The sequence below is a fragment of the Chiloscyllium punctatum genome, chromosome 8 (genome assembly GCF_047496795.1).
Source record: "Chiloscyllium punctatum isolate Juve2018m chromosome 8, sChiPun1.3, whole genome shotgun sequence".
Classification (NCBI taxonomy): domain Eukaryota; kingdom Metazoa; phylum Chordata; class Chondrichthyes; order Orectolobiformes; family Hemiscylliidae; genus Chiloscyllium; species Chiloscyllium punctatum.
In genome coordinates, this window is record NC_092746.1 from 23,482,666 (window position 1) to 23,501,068 (window position 18,403).

Consider the following 18,403-nt stretch of genomic DNA (forward strand, 5'->3'; position numbering starts at 1 on the left):
GGAAACATCACAGAAGCGCTTCACAGGAGGCTCCCAAGCACTGAGGATGTCACCTAGACAGGGGACGAAACGTCTGCAACACAAATTCCCAGCTCGGTGAACAGAACCACAACAATGAGCACCCGAGCTACAAATCTTCTCCCAAACTTTAAAACTTGTTATGTATATGGAAACGTATTTTGGTTTCCTACAAATTTGTGTTTTGTTTTCACTGTCTAGTGCTGGAAAGGTTAGTCCACAGCCTACAAAAAACCATGAACCAGAAAGCATATTCTCACCATCGTATCATGAGAGAATAGAAGAAGCAGGTAGGTCAAATAATTATCAGTGATAAAACTGTGAAGCTTTTGCTTTTGGTGGTGGGGGGGGTGGTGTTCAAACAGTTAACACAGCTGCATTATGTTGGAAATAGGTAATGCATATTATAGTCTAGCATATGATTAGCATTTATGTGCTGCTTTCTGGGGTTGTGCAATCTTTGGGCTGATATAATATCTGGTCAGGCCTCAACATTACTAGATTAGATTACTTACAGTGTGGACAAGTCCACACCGACCTGCCGAAGCACAACCCACCCAGACCCATTCCCCTACATTTACCCCTTCACCTAACAGTACGGGCAATTTAGCATGGCCAATTCACCTAACCTGCACATTTTTGGATTGTGGGAGGAAACCGGAGCACCCGGAGGAAACCCACGCAGACACGGGGAGAATGTGCAAACTCCTAGTGAAACATATTTAGTTCATACACTAATATTTTAGTTTGCTAAATACTTGGTAGAAGGAGCACAGATTACGTCAAACATTGGACTAGGCTGGCAAACTGATTATTGAGTAGACATTTTGAGGAATCCAATATTATGGCCATTTTATCCTATTTGAGTTTTGCTTTTCATTGGCGAAAGAGAATTAAGAAATTGCATTGTTTTCCGCAATTAATCATATAAGTGGGTAACCTAATTTGATACTCAATAGCAAACAGATAACAATTGAATTTCTGTCCCAAATCTTGAAATTTCAAGATTAGTTGATCTCAGCTAGATGGAATTTAGAGCATGATAATTGGATTCAGCATGCCTAGGCTATTTAGAATAATTAACTGTAGTTTTCTTTTGAGTGTTCAGCAACTGGGTGGCAAGGATTTTCCAGTGTCTCAGTTAGCACAACCTTTGCTACTTTATAATGGGTTCACTTTAAGCTACCTCAGAAAACATTTCATGCGTATCTTTACTTGCAATTCATCACTTTAACTGAAGCCTGGTTTCCCACAGGAATCACTGTTGAAACATGAAAGTAAGATTAAGCAATTTGATTTTAAGTGAGGAACCCCCACCCCAAGTGTCAGTATAACTTAAAATAAAACAAAGAACTATGGATGCTGGAGATGTGAAACAAAAAAAACTGCTGGAAAAATTCAATAGATTTGGCAGCGTCAGCAGAGACAAAAATCAGTTAATGTTTCGAGTAGAGGCTTTCATCAACTTTTTTCTTCATAAATTTCTCCAGCAGTTTCTGTTTTTAACTGTTAAACATTTTGTTATCCTTTGTCAGACTCCATGGTCCGCCTGCTCAAATGGCTTACTCAAGCAATCAAATATGCTTCTGCCGTCTCCACAGTCCTCCTTTCTCTCTGCCCCTCTCCTGCTTGACTGGGATCCCATCACCTCCCCAGCTTGTTTCCCAGAATGCTGTACCTCAGCCTCTGTTCTTCAGCTCCAGGTCTATTCTTCTCTTTGCTACTAGATCCATTCTTGGATTCACTCAAAAGGTTTTGGACTCCACCTAGTGGCAGACAACAGTCAGTACCAGTAGTTCTGGAAGTCCAGCTGCTGCTTGCACTGCCAAACTCTGCCACTAGATGGATTTCAAAGTATTGCACCGAGAAGATGAATGCAGAAAGCTCATTTCTAACGCTATGAAGAGTCACCGAAGTCAAAACTTTAACTCTGCTTTCTTCCTATAGATGCTGCCAGACCTGCTGAGTTTGAGCAGCAATTCCTGGTTTTGTTTCAGATCTCCCAGCATCCTGAGTTTTAGATTAGATTAGATTACTTACAGTGTTGAAACAGCGCTTCGGCCCAACAAGTCCACACCGACCTGCCGAAGCGCAACCCACCCAGACCCATTCCTCTGCATTTACCCCTTCACCTAACACTACGGGCAATTTAGCATGGCCAATTCACCTAACCTGCACATTTTTGGACTGTGGGAGGAAATCCACGCAGACACGGGGAGAATGTGCAAACTCCACACAGTCAGTCGCCTGAGGCAGGTTGGAACCCGGGTCTCTGGCGCTGTGAAGCAGCAGTGCTAACCACTCTGCCACCATGCCGCCCACTTTTGGTTTAGTGCTTATCTCTTAAGTTCCACAGCTTTACATCCCACCTCAAACTCTTCATTCCTCTCCTGCTGGATTCTTATGCACCTTTTTATTCAACCAATCTTTGCTCGTACTGCAAATTGCCATGCTTCAGCTTCTGGAATTCCATCTCCCAGCTCCTCTTCTGTACCTTCATTTCCTCATTTAGCATAGCTTTCTCACCCCTTTAAACCTCATTCTTTGATCACACTTCAGTTGTAGCTTAGTTGGTAGCCTGTTCACCTTTAAGTCAGCTGGTTTCATGCCCCTTTTCAGATAGTTAAAACTTCCTCCTTTGGCTTGACGTCCATCTATTTGGATAATTTCTCTTATGAAGTGTCTCTGAATCAGTGCCCATCTTCCTCTGCCTTTGTAAAGTCCCCTCATGATATTTCAGTGTTATAAGCAACTTTTGATGACAAGTTCTCATTAATGAACATGTAAACTTTACCCTTACTAATTCGAGGTAATGTTTTATTTTCCCTTCAGATCTCTTAAAATCAGACAGTGATGAAGATTCATCGCCAGTATATTCATCTCTCAGTAGTATTAAGAGCTCACAGAAGGTTCCTGCCAAAATACAGACACTTCCACCTTCTAAGAAGGGTAAAAAGTTTTTTTAAAATCCTTTCATTTATTATAAAACTAAAGGTTGGGCCATATGGTGCTGGGGTCCCAATATTAGAAATTAGGGTGAGGGGATTGGGCCAAAGATGGTAATGGCATTGCCAGAACTATGTTCTTTTTGTCGCCTTAGGAAACAATTTTGTTCTGACCGAGTCTCAGAAAAATCAAAACACTTGCAGTAAAAGCCTTAACCTATGGTAATAGAGTCCATCAGCTAAAAAGGTGGACTAACATAATGGCCATCATCAAAATTTAAAATCTAGAAAAATGAGAAGGGATTTCATTGAAATGCATAAAATTTGTAGACTGCTTGTCAGGTCACAGATTAAGATGCTGTTACACCTTCCTGAAGAGCCTAGAGTGTGGAATTAATATTTTGTTATGCATTCACAGGAGGTAGGCATTTACCTCCTGAGAGTGGCTATATATTTCCAAGCCAAGGTGATGAGTGGGTTGACAGGAACTTGCGGGCTGATGTTCCCATGGATTTGCTGCACTTGACCCAGGTGGTTATGGTTGAGAGTTTGGAATGTGCTGTCAAAAAGATTTTTGGTGAATTCATGAGTGCACTGTGTGAATGGTATGTCCTGCTGCTGCTGCTGCTGACCATCAGTGGCAGAGGGTGTGGGTGTGGTGCCAATCAAGCAGATTATTTTGTCTTGGGTGGTGTCAAGCATCTGGAGTGTTGCTGGAGCTGCACTGGGGAATATTCCATCACATTCCTGACTTGTAGCTTGTAGACAGTGGACAGGGTTTGATCAGAAGGTTAGTTACTTGCTTCAGTATTTCTAGCCTCTGATTTGCTCTTGTAGTTATTGTATTGATATGGCCAGTCTAGTTCTGTTTCTGGTCTATGGTTGCCTTCAGAGTGTTGATTGTGGAAAATTTTGTAATGTTATTGAATGTTGGGTGATGGTTGGATTCTCTTTTGTTGGAGGTGGTCTTGCCTGGTATTTGTATAGCATTTTTAGTTCTGTTCCTCTAGAAGTAAAGCAGAATGCTTGGTTGCTACTTTTTAAGACTAACTTGTAGCTAACCTTTTGTGATTTTAGCTGACGCTCCATCTACTCTGTCAGCTGCACGTACAAGATGCCTTTTGAAGGTGGAAGACATGTTGATAAGAGTGCTAAAAAGCATAAGTGATTTGTGTTTTTTTAAAAATTAGAATGAAAAGCATAAAAGCTGTGCTAACTCTTGTAAATTTCTTATTTAGCCACAATTTAGAAGGGGTGTTAGTGTATTGTGGAGTGTCCACAGGGATGAGCAGCTTCAGTTATATAGAGAGGCTAGAGAATTTGGAATTTATTTGTCTCGAGAATAGTTTAGGGATTGAAGATTTCCTTTTTGGCTCTAATTACCCTATCCTTTCTTGTATTATTCTTCTACTTCGTATGTTTACAAAATTCATTTTTAATTTTCCCTTTTTTACATGATATTTGTTTTGGCTTCCTTTTTGCTTTTCTATTTTCTATATTCAGTTCTTATGTTCTTTAAGTCTTGATTTATGTTTTTAATTCTCAGCTCATCCAGAAAACTGTTTTTCTACCTAATATTTTTCGAAGTGCCTTATTTTTTATTCCAACTGTTTTAGCTACACTTTAAAATCAAACCTGCTTGATGCACCTAAATGCTTCAGCCACATGCCTTTGTTTGCTGTGATAACTTTTCTACAACACACAGCACAGCAGCCCTATCTTTTGTTGGATTAAAAATGCAAAGACTCAGAAAGCAGTCCTGGATACATTGTAGAAATCTCTCCCTTTCAATGCCACATGACAGTCGCACAATTTATTTATGATCACCGCAGTCACCCATGATTGTAGACCCACTATGCCTTAACGTTTTTCTAATTTGTTCATATTTCTCTTTCTCCATTCTTGCTTTGGAATATTTAGCAATCTGGCTCCTGACAGAATTAGAGCCCCAGTTTAATGCCTCAACTGTATTTAGATAGCCATTAGTTGCACTGTCTTCATTTTACTTTTGAGTCTTGGATTAACAATGTTGCCCTATTGGCCATCATTTATCTCTTTTACCCCACCTTACTATTTATTCTAATTTTGCTTTCTCATATAAATATTTATAATTCAATCTTCTCTTTCACCTCTAGCGACAAAGAAAACACCCACCACTGATAGTCCATCCAAACCCAAACGACCCCCTAAACCAAAAAAATCGGAGCATATCGATTCTGACTCTGACTTTGGTTGTGGAATAACAAAAAAGGCAACACCAGCAAAGCGGAAGCAGGCAGCTAAACCGAAAAAATCTGAATTTGTAGACTCTGATTCAGAATCAGACTTGGGTTCTGGCGTGTTAAAGAAATCAGGACCACCAAAAGGTGTGTATGATGTTTGTATCAACAGAAACCGTTCAATATTCTTCAGTTTACTTTAAAATGTCTCTTTCTGAAAAATAATGCTGAGGACTTGAATAACAGGTAAAAGTCGAGGAAAGAAGAGAAAACAATCTGGCTCTGAAGATGATGAATATTCTCCTGTGAAGAAACCTAATAAATCATCAGCAAGCAAGGTTTGTATTAATTGCTATACGTTAGTTTCTGCTGTAACATGGTAGTTCCGTTCTCCTGCAATCCTGTGTTATAAGAAAATTGCATAATAGCAGCACCATTTAAAGTAATGGGGTCAGAATTGCTTTATAACCAATACACGCTTTAAAAGTTAACGCTTTAGAAATGGTGTCCCCAATTCGATGAAATGCACGTTATAGCAGAATGAGTTGTACTACAAAAATAGTTTTTTCTCACTCCTTCTCTGGGTTAACTGATCCCTAAATCAGCCAAAATGTCTATAAACAAACAAAGAAATTATAGTAAATTTTCAAACTGTGATGTGGACCTCATCACCAAAATGACCTAGAACATGTCTGTCCATTAGAATATGGAATAAAAAAAGTACATTTGTTATAAAAATGGCTGAAATAAAATTTACAAGTGTTGTGTAATAAGCATCTCCCTACAAGAGAGATCGTCACCATCTCAGTTTGACATTTAGTGGCTTGTCATTGCCAAATAACTGCCAATGTTATGGAAGTCAGCAAGAAACATTAGTCACACAAATTATATAGCTGGATTTTCAGAAGTGAATGAGTCAGTAAGTAGAATACTCAGTTTCAGCAATAATTATGTTTTATTCTGCCCTGGAAAAGCAGTCTGCTTAATCAGTGTGCATACTCTTAAGCTCAGCATCCATTCAACATGCCAGATTTCTTCTTAATTTCAGGATGTGCTGCAATAAATTATAAAAACTGCTTTGGCATCATGTTCAAAAGCTGTGATCTCCTGCACAGAGTATGGGTAGGAGGTACATGGGAACACCAACATTCCTTAATTGTTTCCAAATCAACAACTTGCCTAAAAGTATTTTTTCGCCCACCCAAAGGGGTTATAGAGATGTACAGCACGGAAACAGTCCAACTTGTCCATGCTGACCAGATATTCCAACCCAACCTAGTCCTACCTGCCAGCACCCGGCCCATATCCCTCCAAACCCTTCCTATTCATATACCCATTCAAATGACTTTTAAATGTTGCAATTGTACTAGCCTCAACCACTTCCTCTGACAGCTCATTCCATACATGTACCACCCTCTGAGTGAAAACGTTGCCCCTTAGGTCTCTTTTATATCTTTCCCCTCTCACCCTAAACCTATGCCGTCTAGTTCTGGACCCCCACCCCAGGGAAAAGACTTTGTCTATTTATCCTATCCGTGCCCCTCATGATTTTATAAACCTCTATAAGGTCACCCCTTAGCCTCCGAAGCTCCAGGGAAAACAGCCCCAGCCTGTTCAGCCTCTCCCTGTAGCTCAAATCCTCCAACCCTGGCAACATCCTTGTAAATCTTTTCTGAACCCTTTCAAGTTTCACAACATCTTTCCGATAGGAAGGAGACCAGAATTGCATGCAATATTCCAACAGTGGCCTAACCAATGTCCTGTACAGCCACAATATAACCTCCCAACCCCTGTACTCAATACTCTGACCAATAAAGGAGAGCATACCATACATCATCTTCACTATCCCATCTCCCTGCGATTCCAGTTTCAAGGAGCTATGCACCTGCACTCCAAGGTCTCTTTGTTCAGCAACACTCCCTAGGACCTTACCACTAAGTGCATAAGTCCTGCTAAGATGTGCTTTCCCAAAATACAGCACCTCACATTTATCTAAATTAAACTCCATCTGCCACTTCTCAGCCCATTGGCTCATCTGATCAAGATCCTGTTGTAATCGGAGATAACCTTCTTTGCTATCCAATACACCTCCAATTTTGGTGTCATCTGCAAACTTACTAACTCTACCTCTTATGCTCACATCCAAATCATTTATATAAATGAGGAAAAGTAGTGGACCCAGCACCGACCCTTGTGGCATTCCACTGGTCACAGGCCTCCAGTCTGAAAAACAATCCTCCACCACCACCCTCTGTCTTCTACCTTTGAGCTAGTTCTGTATCCAAATGGTGAGTTCTCCCTGTATTCCATGAGATCTAACTTTGCTAACCAGTCTCTCATGGGGAACCTTGTTGAACGCCTTACTGAAGTAAATATAGATCACATGTACTGCTCTGCCCTCATCAATCTTTTTTGTTACTACTTCAAAAAACTCAATCAAGTTTGTGAGACATGATTTCCCACACACCAAGCCATGTTGATGATCCCTAGTCAACCCTTGCCTTTCCAAATACATGTATATCCTATCCCTCAGGATTCCTTCCAACAACTTGCCCACCACTGAGGTCAGGCTCACTGGTCTATATAGTTCCCTGGCTTGTCCTTACCACCCTTCTTAAACAGTGGCACCACGTTAGCTAATCTCCAGTCTTTCGACATCTCACCTGTGACTATCGATGAAACAAATTGGTTCTTGTGGCAAAGATTCTTTCCAGTTTTCTCAAGGGGAACTAGAGAATGGGTAGCCTTGTCACTGATGCTCAAGTCCTGACGTGTGATATACACGACAATAAATGTGAATGCCTTTCATTCTCTGTATTTTAATTGATGCCAATTCGTCTGTTTGTTTTAGAGTTTTCTCAGTCTCTTATGCAATTTGTATCAATTTTTGGTCATACATTTCAGCTTGCTTTTCTGCAAATTAACTTCTCTGCAGAGAGCAATACACCTTGTAACCTAAGCAGTACTATACGTGCACAATTCTTGATCCGAAATTCTCGGGACCAGCTAGTTTTCGGAATTCAGAATTTTTCGAATTTCAGAACAAGTGACAGTTTGATGGTGAAATTTTTTAAAAGTCTTACTGGAGGAGCACACTCACTGAATAAAACGTGCCTGGAAACAGAATCAAGGCCTGCCATGCTGGGCCACGCCCCCACACGTCGCATTTGAGTGACACACAGTGAGGGGGTGTCGACTGGGGTTAACTGTTTGCTCCGCAAACAACCTTGTTAATAAGAAAAAACTTCTTATTGTAGACAAAAAAAAACCTTCAGACCTTGGAGCTTTTTGGGTTTCGGATAATGGGTTGTCTACCTGTACTACAAATTATGTCTAAAGAATGTAAAAGATCTCCTCCTTAGTTATTCTTTAAATCCAAGATCATTTTGGGATGGTGTTGCATGCAATATTATTAAAACCAAGCCATTCATTTTTAATATTGTGCTGTTATAAGGAACTCTAGGATGTGGTGAAAATTGACATTGTTAATTGACATAAATATCATTCACTTACAAACATCATCCTGAAACTCTCTTATTTTGAACGTTATAAAGATGTGCATGAATGAGCACGATTGTTAAGTACAACTGTAAGATGCCCACCAAAGCATTCACTATTTCTTGGATCAGAAGCTTAAGTACTCTCACATGGAGATTATTGGAACCTGGACATATATTCTTTCATCCCAACGCTTTCCATTACACCATCTCCCAATAATACTGATTTCCTTCAGTTCCTCCTCTTCATTAGTCCCTGAATTGACCAACATTTTTGGGGCATTATTTGTGCCCTCCTTTGTGAAGACAGTACCAAGACATGTATTAATTGGTCTGCCATCTCTTTGTGCCCACTAGAACTTGCCCTGTATCTGACATTTTACATCTCTCGGTTGTTGGCTGGCAGAAGGCCTTTTGTCCTCCACAACTTATCATTCCACAGAGTAATCAACTATTTGTTGCGAGCTGAATGTTCCTTTTTATTCACCCCTAGCTCGAGCTTATTTGTTGTATCCTTGCCCTGCCTCTTGAACAAGCAACTATGTAAAAAAATACTCATAGCTCGCTTTTTAAAAAAGGTGTAGCATTCCCTTTACAATCTTGGGTTTTTTAAAAACAGTCCTTTTCTCTATTTCAGACCAAAATCAAAAGAACAATAAAAAGGCGCATTTTTAAAATGCTGAATGTTTCTCCTTCTAACAGAGCTAGGAATTACTCCTTTTTTCAAAAAAAAAACAGGGAATTTAAGATAAAACATGACAGAGGTGAGTTTTTTTTCCATGTGTTATCAGTCCTTGGAAAACTTCCTCTGAATATTTTTAAGACACAGGTGGATTGATCCTTGAAATATAAGAAATGAAAGGTAATCGGTATAGGCAGGGTTATCGAGTAATCGCATCAGCCATATCTTACTAAATAGCAGAACATGCTTGAGATCCAACTCCAGCTCCTAATTCATGTTCAGAAGACCAGAGTATTTCACTCAGCAAATTGAGGCTCAATGGATTTTGCTCAATAGCTTCATGATATGAATGGCAGAGTAGGCTCAGAGTCAAGTGACCTACACCACCTAAATCATTTATTTGTCTATCATGTTTCCATATTGATGCATAATAACAGTTCAGAATACCACCACAGAGATAGTTGTCAGATCTACGGAGCCTTGAATACTTTGTTTTTCATTGTGGGCCCTCCCTGGTTGATATCTGGTAAGAGTTTGCAAAGTGTGATAGTGACAAGTTTTTCCAAATAATTTCTCCAGCCATTGCTTCATTCTTGAAGTTTCTTGATGAAAGTTGATCTTTGTTAGAGATTAAGAATACTTTTTAAGTGACTTGGATGCATTTTGTTGTTTTTGACAAACTTCAATTAAGATTAGATTATTTACAGATACAAATGGATTAGAAAGATTATCTAGATGTTACTCCCCACCACTAAATGGCGGCCTCTGATTTAGTCGGTTGCTCTCTTTTTTAAACAAAATAGTGGGTACTACAGTGGCAGACATCATTTTTACTGCCTTTTATTGGGAGTGATGGCAGCAAATGTGACTGGTTCCACATCAAACAAAGTCTATCCACTGATAGAATTCTCGGTAGGAAACCGAGCACCTGGCTCCTGGAGCCTGTCAATGATTTAATTCTCCATTCTAGTGTGTTAGCTATTTTGTTTTGAAAGATTTTTTTCTGGTTGTGTTCTTAACTCTACCTTCTACTCTTGCATTCTTCATAGGATCAGTACAGATGAACAATCAGCTTAATAATGAAAAATATATATCTTTACTGTGCCTTGGTTTGTGCAGTCGTAGGTCATTTGATCAGTCAAACATGTGGCTACTCTTTGTGCGAACAATTTGAAACCCTTTCTGTTCTTTCCCCATAACCTTGCAAGTTACCTTTTGAGAGTTCATACATTTCCTATAGAAGTTAGTGTGGAATCTGCTTCCACCAACTTTTTATAATGTGCACTCCAAATCAATGTAAAACAGATTTTAAAAATTTCAACTTGTCTCTGGTTCTTTAGCCAGCTGCTTTCAATCACTGTCCCCTTGCTTTCAATACATCTACTATTTGAAACAGTATCTCCTAATTTTCTCTAAATACTTCACAACTTTGAACACCTTTATTAAAAATATAGTTAATCTCTGCACTATATTTGACTAATTTGGAAAAAAAGTATTTGCTGCTATGCTCTACTTCTTGAAAATCAGTTTTGGATCTGTTTTGCAATCAAGTCTATTATGGGGCAGCATATCAAAAGCTTTATTAAAGCCCTCAGCACTACTGTCATAAACCTTTTGTTACTTCAAAGATTTCAATAAGGTTTGTCAGACACAACCCCCTTTCACAAATCAGGATGGCTGCCATTTATTAGTCCAAATTTTTCCAAGCGATTAATTTAAATGAAGTGAATTATTGTTTTCTTTGGCTGTGTACAATAGCTATGACATTGCTATCATAAGGGTTTAACTCTAAATCTACTTGCATTGTAACCTAAACAAAGCCCAATATCCAAAAATGTTCCCAGTTGGACAGCTAGCTCAGACAGCTGATTCAGTCATGATGAATTGAATGTCTTCCTTCTGTACTCTAATCCCTTCCATACTCTAATTAATGCAGGAAAGTATCTGCTTGTCATTTTTTGGTTTGCTGTGGTATGCTACCAAAATATACATTTTAATTTGAAATACCTGATCTACTTTATTTTGTGCAGCCATAGATGGCTCTGATAGAGCAAGCACCATGTTGACACATTGTCACTGTTGACTGCGAAACAACTGTTTGTAATGCTGTCTTCTAAACAATAATTATTGCAAAGTCCCTGAAACACTCTTCAATAGGTGTCTTTAATCTTGTTCCAATAATGCTGGTGACATTGTTGAGGCATCAGTAGCAACAGTCATCAGTTTAAAATTGAGAGAGAGAATTTCTTTCTACATTATTTTTAGAGCATGTGATACTTTCCTTCAGTGACTGACAGGCTAAGGTAAACTCACTGCACACGGGGTGAACATATTCATACTGGTTTTTGATGTCATTTATGGTTCAGTCTGTAACAGATATATGAATATTTGAAGGTGGAGGAACTTGGGGAGAGAAGTGCAGTAAGATTAAAGAGACATTGGGCTAAGTGGGTGAAATATTGTGAGAAGCCCAAAAATGCCATTTATACATGTTCCCGCTGATAACAATATTAATCTAACATACTTTGTGATGACATTTTTCATTACGTTTGAACATTGATCCAAGTTGTCCATTAAAACAGCAAAAAGGTATCTTCTTGCCCTTTTAGAGAAATTAGAAATGCTTAGAGACCCAGAATAATTTTAAAAAGTCCTCTAATGGTCACTTTGTCAGTTTTATGTTATAGAGTTATAGAGATATAGAGTTACAGAGATATACAGCATGAAAACAGACCCTTCGGTCCAACTCGTCCATGCTGACCAGATAGCCCAACCCAATCTAGTTCCACCTGCCAGCACCTGGTTCATATCCCCCCCAAACCTTTCCAGTCTTATACCAGGTGCCTTTTAAATGTTACAATTGTACTCGCCTCCACCACTTCCTCGGGCAGCTCATTCCACACACACACCACGCGTGAAAAAGTTGTCCCTTCGGTCTCTTTTATATCTTTCCCCTCTCACCCTAAACCTATGCCCCCTAGTTCTGGACTACTCCACCCCAGGGAAAATACTTTGTCTATTTATGCTATCCATGCCCCTCATGATTTTATAAACCTCTATAAGATCACCCCTCAGCTTCCAACGATCCAGGGAAAACAGCCCCAGTCTATTCAACCTCTCCCTATTGCTCAAATCCTCCAACCCTGGCAACATCCTTGTAAATATTTTCTGAACCTTTTCAAGTTTCACAACATCCTTCCGATAGGACAGTGTTATGAAGGTTTAGAGGTATACTGTACCTTTTAAGAAAGACTGGAAGTTGGTATGGACTTAGAGAGACAGAGAGTACTGAAAGAAGTAACAATGTAACACTTGGTCAAAACAAATAGCAGCAAATGAGTTGCCACGATACAAAAACAAATTCAAATTCGGCCAATGTTCTTGATGCAAAACTAATAATGCCTCTTTGAGATGACTCTGTTGGACATCATTTTTGGCTGTTTGTCACAAACGTTTTGAGCTGTTTTCCTTCATGAACAGGATATTAGAATTTGCCTGCTAAAGGCATTGCTTACCAAATTAAGAACAGGTGTTCCCTAGACACTAAAGTGATTAAAGCTTTCACAATATTCTAAGCATTAATCTCATTGTCTCAAACTTGCATTGATTATTTGCAGGTTGACTATAAATCACTAAATGAGTTAGGGTGGACATGTGCTTCCATGAAGTTTATAAGGCTAATTAGTAAATGTTTTGTTACACTGGATGAAAATACAGTGGCTAAATGTTGCAGCTTATGTTAGTTCCTATGCTTCTGTAGTGTTATTTGAATTAGCTATGAATGTTGATTGTGGGGAATCTACATCATCAGTTTGCACACTTAAATTCTCTTGTGGGACATGGGCCTTGCTGTCTGGCCAGCATTTATTGCCTGCTCCTAGTTGCCCTTGAGAAAGTGGTGAGGAGCTGCCTCTTGAACCGCTGTCATCCATGTGCTATAGGTAGACCCTCAATTCCTTTAGGGATGGCTTTCCAGGATTTTGATCCAATGACGCTGAAGGGACAGTAATATATTTCCACATCCGGATGGTGAGTGGCTTGGAGCGGAACATGTGGGTTATGGTGTTCCCATGTACCAGCTGCCCTTGTCCTTCTAGATGGAAGTTATTGTGGGTTTGGCAGATGCTGAATAAGGATCTTTGGTGAATTTCTACAGTGCATCTTGTAGATACTGCTACTGAGTGTCAGTGGTGGAGAGAGTGAATGCTTTTGATGTGGTGCCAGTCACATTGGTTACTTTGTCCTGGATGCTGTCAAACTGCTTGAATGTTGTTGGAGCTGTAACCATCTAGGAAAGTGGGAGGTATTCCGTCACACCTTCTGGACAGTAGACAAACTTTGGGGAGTCAGGAGGTGAGTTACCTGTTGTTGTAGCCACTTATATGGTGAGTCCAGTTGAGTTTGTTGAAAATTGTGAATTCAGTGATGATAACGATATTGAATATCAAAGGACAATTGTTAGATTGTCTATTATTGCAAATGGTCATTGTCTGGCATTTGTGTGCTGAATATTGTCCAGGTATTGCTGCATTTAGCTATGGACCCCTTCAGTACCTGAGGAGTTATGAATGGTCCTGAACATTGTGCAGACCTTGATAAATGTCCCTCCTTCTGATCTCATGATGGAAGGAAGGCCATTGATGAAGCAACTGAGATGGTTGGGCCGAGGATACTACCCTGAGAAACTCCTGCAGAGATGTCCTGGAGCTGAAGTGACTGATTTCAGACAACTTCAGTCACCTTCCTGTGTGCCAAGTATGATTCCAACTAACAGAGAGTTTGCCCTCTATTCCACTGATTCCAGTTTTGCTAGGGCTCCTGGATGCTGCACTTAGTCCCATGTGGCTTTGATGTCAAGAGCTGTAATTCTCACTCTGCTTGTGGAATTCAACTCTTTTGTTCATGTTCGAACCAGTCTGTAATGAGGTCAGGAAGTGATTGGCCCCTCTGAAACTCAAATTAGACATTAGTGAGCAGGGTATTGCTAAGTAGGTGCTGCTTGATCGCATTTTTAATGACACCTTCCATCATTTTACTGATGATTGAGAATAGATTGAAGCGGTAATTAGCTGAATTAGAATAGTTCTGCTTTTTGTTTACAGGACATACCTGGGCAATTTTCCACTTCACCAGGTAGATGCCAGTGTTGGAACTTTACCAGGCCAGCTTGGTTAGGGAAGCAACAAGTTCTGGAGCACAAATCTTCGGTACTACTGCAGAATGTTGTCAGGGTTCATAGTCCTAGCAGTATCCAGTGTCTCCGACGATGTCCAGATATCACCTGGAATGAATTAAATTGGCTGAAGACTTGAATCTAGGATGCTGTGGAGCACTGCAGGAGGTTGAGATTTATCACCCACTCAGCGTTTCTGGCTGAAGGTTGCTGTGAATGATTCAGCCATATCTTTTATACTGATGTGTTGGGCTGTTCTGGCATTGAGGATGGCGATATCTGTGGAACCTCCTCTTCCAGTGAGTTGTTTAATTGTCCACCATTGTTTATTACTGGATGTGACATGACTGCAGAGCTCAGAAAAAGCTAAGTGATCCCACTACCAACAGATCAGATGTATCATTTGTTGCTTATACTGGTTAGCATGCAAGTAGTTCTGTTTGGTAGCTCTCATTTTTAGGTGTGTCTGGTGCACTCCTGGCATACCCTCCTGCAGTCCCCATTGTACAAAGGTTGATCCCCTGGTGGAGGATGCGCCAGGTCATGAGGTTACAGACTGCTAGAATTCTGCTCCCATTGATGGCCTACAGTGCCTCATGAATGCCCAATACTGAGTTGCTGGGTCTGTTCAAAGTCTGTCCCATTTAGTACAATGATAATACCCTCCATTGGATGATGTGGCACTCTTAGTATGAAAGTGGGAGCTCATCTTCACAAGAACTGTGTGGTGGGCACTCCAACAAGTACTGTCGTGGATAGGTGGATCTGCAGCAAACAGGTTGTTAAGGATGAGGTCAAGTATATTTCCCCTCTTTATGCAGATAAGTTGTACTGAAGGGTCAGTTTCCATGCTGTATGACTCGAAGGTTCCCTCATCACCTGGCATGGCCCTCATCAGCATCTACATCCTTTAGGACTCTACCAACTTGATCAGTAATGCTGTTAAGCCGCTCTTGGTGATGGATGTTAAAAATCCCCCATCCAGAGTACATGCCCCCTTGCCCCCTTTGTGCATCCTCCAAGTGTTGTTCAACATGGCGCAATACTGATTAATCATTTGAGGGAGGAGAGTACATAATAATCAGTAGGAGGTTTTCTTGCCCATATTTAACCTTATACCATGAGATTTCATGGGATCCAAAGTAAACATTCAGGACTCCTTGGGCAACTCAGTCCCCTCTGTATATCAGTGAGACACCATCTCTGCTGGGTCTGTCCTGCCATTGAGAGAGGCCATATCCAGGGATGGGGATGGTGCTGATGGTTGGAATATAGTTGATGGAATATACTGATGGAATTGTACCCACAGACAATATGAGACTGTTACTTGACTAATCTTTGCCTGGGTCAATGCCAGGTAGTCCATCCAGTTTCATTTCTTTGTTGAGATTTTGTATTGATTGAAACAACTGAGTGACGTGCCCGGCCTTTTCAGAGGGCAGTTGAGAGTCTGGGTAGTCAGTACTCCATTCACCATCACTTGCTGTGTTTCACTATATTGTTCTAGGTAGATTTGTGATGTGTTACTGTCCATTTCAAGTTGAGATTGCAAGTTTCCTTTTAATCAAAAGGTGTAACGTTTGGCGATTTGAAGCTGTAAAAACCTCACTTAAGATGGTTAGAAAAGTCAAAGCAGTATTGAAGTTGTTCTCATTTATTATATGGAACTTGTTTTATTTTAATATTTGATGATCCATATATAGCTGGATTAGCATCATTCATGTGAGGTGTTCAAGTTGTGTGTATATCCTGCTGTTGTCGAAAAAAAATTGCGCACTTGCAAAGTGCAGTTTAAATGCTTGTGTTTTCTTGTTTCTTAAGTTTCTTATTTTTAAAGCTGTGTGCTAGATCTCCTTGGCACAAGGTATTGATGAGATGTTGATTTGTCATTGAATTCATCATATTGTTTGATATCCAGATAAAATAGTCGTTGAATCCTAATCTTTTATATTTTCTAAAAATTGAATGTATATCATTATTGGAAACCACCTAGCCAATATCCATTTTCCACCATCTCATTATTTGCACTGAAAAGAAATATTGGACCTTAATAGGCTAAATAGTCTTATTTCATATCATGCCAATGCTGGTTTGCTTTTGTTTTCGGATGTGCCGTGTATGGGATTCCCCTTCAGTTTCCTCACCAGTTTGCACCTTCCAATCCAAGCCTTGTTTTTGTACACACTGGATTGAAACAAAGTTTATATCAGTCTGTTTTTCATAAGGGTCTTTGTTTGCAATGGTAGTGCCCCTGCCTTTAAGCCAGGAGGCTTAGATCAAATCCCACCTGTTCCATAGGTGTGTAATAACCTCTCTAAACAGAATGATTAGAAAACATGCAGATAAGTTGTACTGAAGGGTCAGAGAAAACATTCTCTGCGTGTAGCAACGGAACTCTTCGCCAGCCTACAAAAGTAGCTTATCAGAAATTTGTACATTTTAACCAACCATTATTACTTTTGCATTATTCAAGACAGCAGTTTCACTAATGCAAACCAGGTTCAGAATGCTAAAGAATCCTATTTTACCTTGAACGCATACTGTAAAAGAGATCGTATTAATGGTAGTGGTTTAAGCTGCTGATGAGTCATTAGATTTTATGAAGTTCATGATTAATATATACATAAGCTTCTTAAAACTTTCTTCAATCCTACTTGGAATTTCTTGTCATTCTGTTATGTACTTGTCTCATGTTAACTTCCAAAATTTTAATACTTGCTGTTCCTGTCAAAGAACTGCAGGTATGGGCAGAGCAGACTTGTAAATGAGAGCAGGAGAATCTGCAGATAATGTTACATTAAAGGGAAAGGAAATGTAATTGACCTTACAGAAGCAGTCCAATAGATTTTTTAAAAAGGTGTACTTTTTTATATTTGCTGTGATTGGTATAGTAAAACAAACATTATTCCAATCTAGATTCATACATACAACAACTTTCCTTCTTATCTGTCAAAACTTTACTAAACTTAAAAGTAGATCTGAATTTATTTTAAGTATTGCTATATATTTTAACCCTAGAAATCTAAAAAATCAATATATGATGATGAAGATGGTGAAAATGATTTTGAACCAGCTGATAGTGTTCGAAGCGCACATCCTGATGCATCTCAGTCTAGGCTGGGCCGAGCCAAGAAAGAGGTGAAATATTTTATAGAATCAGATGAAGATGACTATGACGATGATATGTATGATTAACTGTTTTAAAAAATTGAAGCAAAATAATGTATCTTGTGTCTCTTTATTTTTGTCTTCTATCTGGTTCTTTTGTACATTTGGCTCGGTTTTTGTGAAATTGTACCTGTTTTTATTGTGTGTAGATGTTCTTAACATTTTATCATGCATACATGCAATTTTATTCACTTTTTTACTTCGTACAAAATTCATGTCTGTTTTGAGTAGTCTTGTAGAAATGTAATAGAATGCTGAAAGCACATTTTAACTGTTTAAGTGAAAAAGAATTGCAAATCTGAATGCGCTTTTTTTTTTAAAATGATCTTGAAATAAACTTTTAGAAATGGACTTTTGTGCAGTGATCGTATTACTATTGAATAAACAGATAGACATGAACAATACTTATTTATATAAGTTTGCTATCATTATACCATAATTCACAAAAACATTTAAAAAGACACCAAACCACATAGTATGATCTTGGGATAGATAGCCAAAAGCTTAAGCATAAAACCCAATTTTACATAACGTATCCTGTGTGAAGTAAGTGCAAAGGACTTAGGAAGGGTGTAACATGGCTTTAGGCCTTCACAGTGAAAGGTAGTACCATTAGTGATAGAACAATTAAAGTTGGCGATGCTCAGCCAGCCTGAATTAGATGAGTGCAGGTATCTTGGAGGACTTTTGAGGCCTTAAGG

General features: G+C 39.4%; 1 protein-coding gene across 2 annotated transcripts in view; it reads left to right on the top strand.

Annotated features, from left to right (window-relative positions):
- The window catches only part of top2b (DNA topoisomerase II beta), a 157,455-nt gene extending 139,402 nt beyond the window's left edge, over positions 1-18,053 (top strand). Inside the window, exons 32-36 of one of the 2 annotated variants that reach the window (XM_072575239.1) lie at positions 220-308; positions 2,851-2,967; positions 5,099-5,329; positions 5,429-5,520; positions 17,553-18,053. In XM_072575239.1, coding sequence (XP_072431340.1) covers positions 220-308; positions 2,851-2,967; positions 5,099-5,329; positions 5,429-5,520; positions 17,553-17,729 — 706 coding nt within the window. In that variant the 3' untranslated portion in view covers positions 17,730-18,053. The remainder of the gene's footprint in view (positions 1-219; positions 309-2,850; positions 2,968-5,098; positions 5,330-5,428; positions 5,521-17,552) is intronic. The other variant, XM_072575240.1, reaches the window with a different exon arrangement.
- Positions 18,054-18,403: the final 350 nt, after the last annotated feature.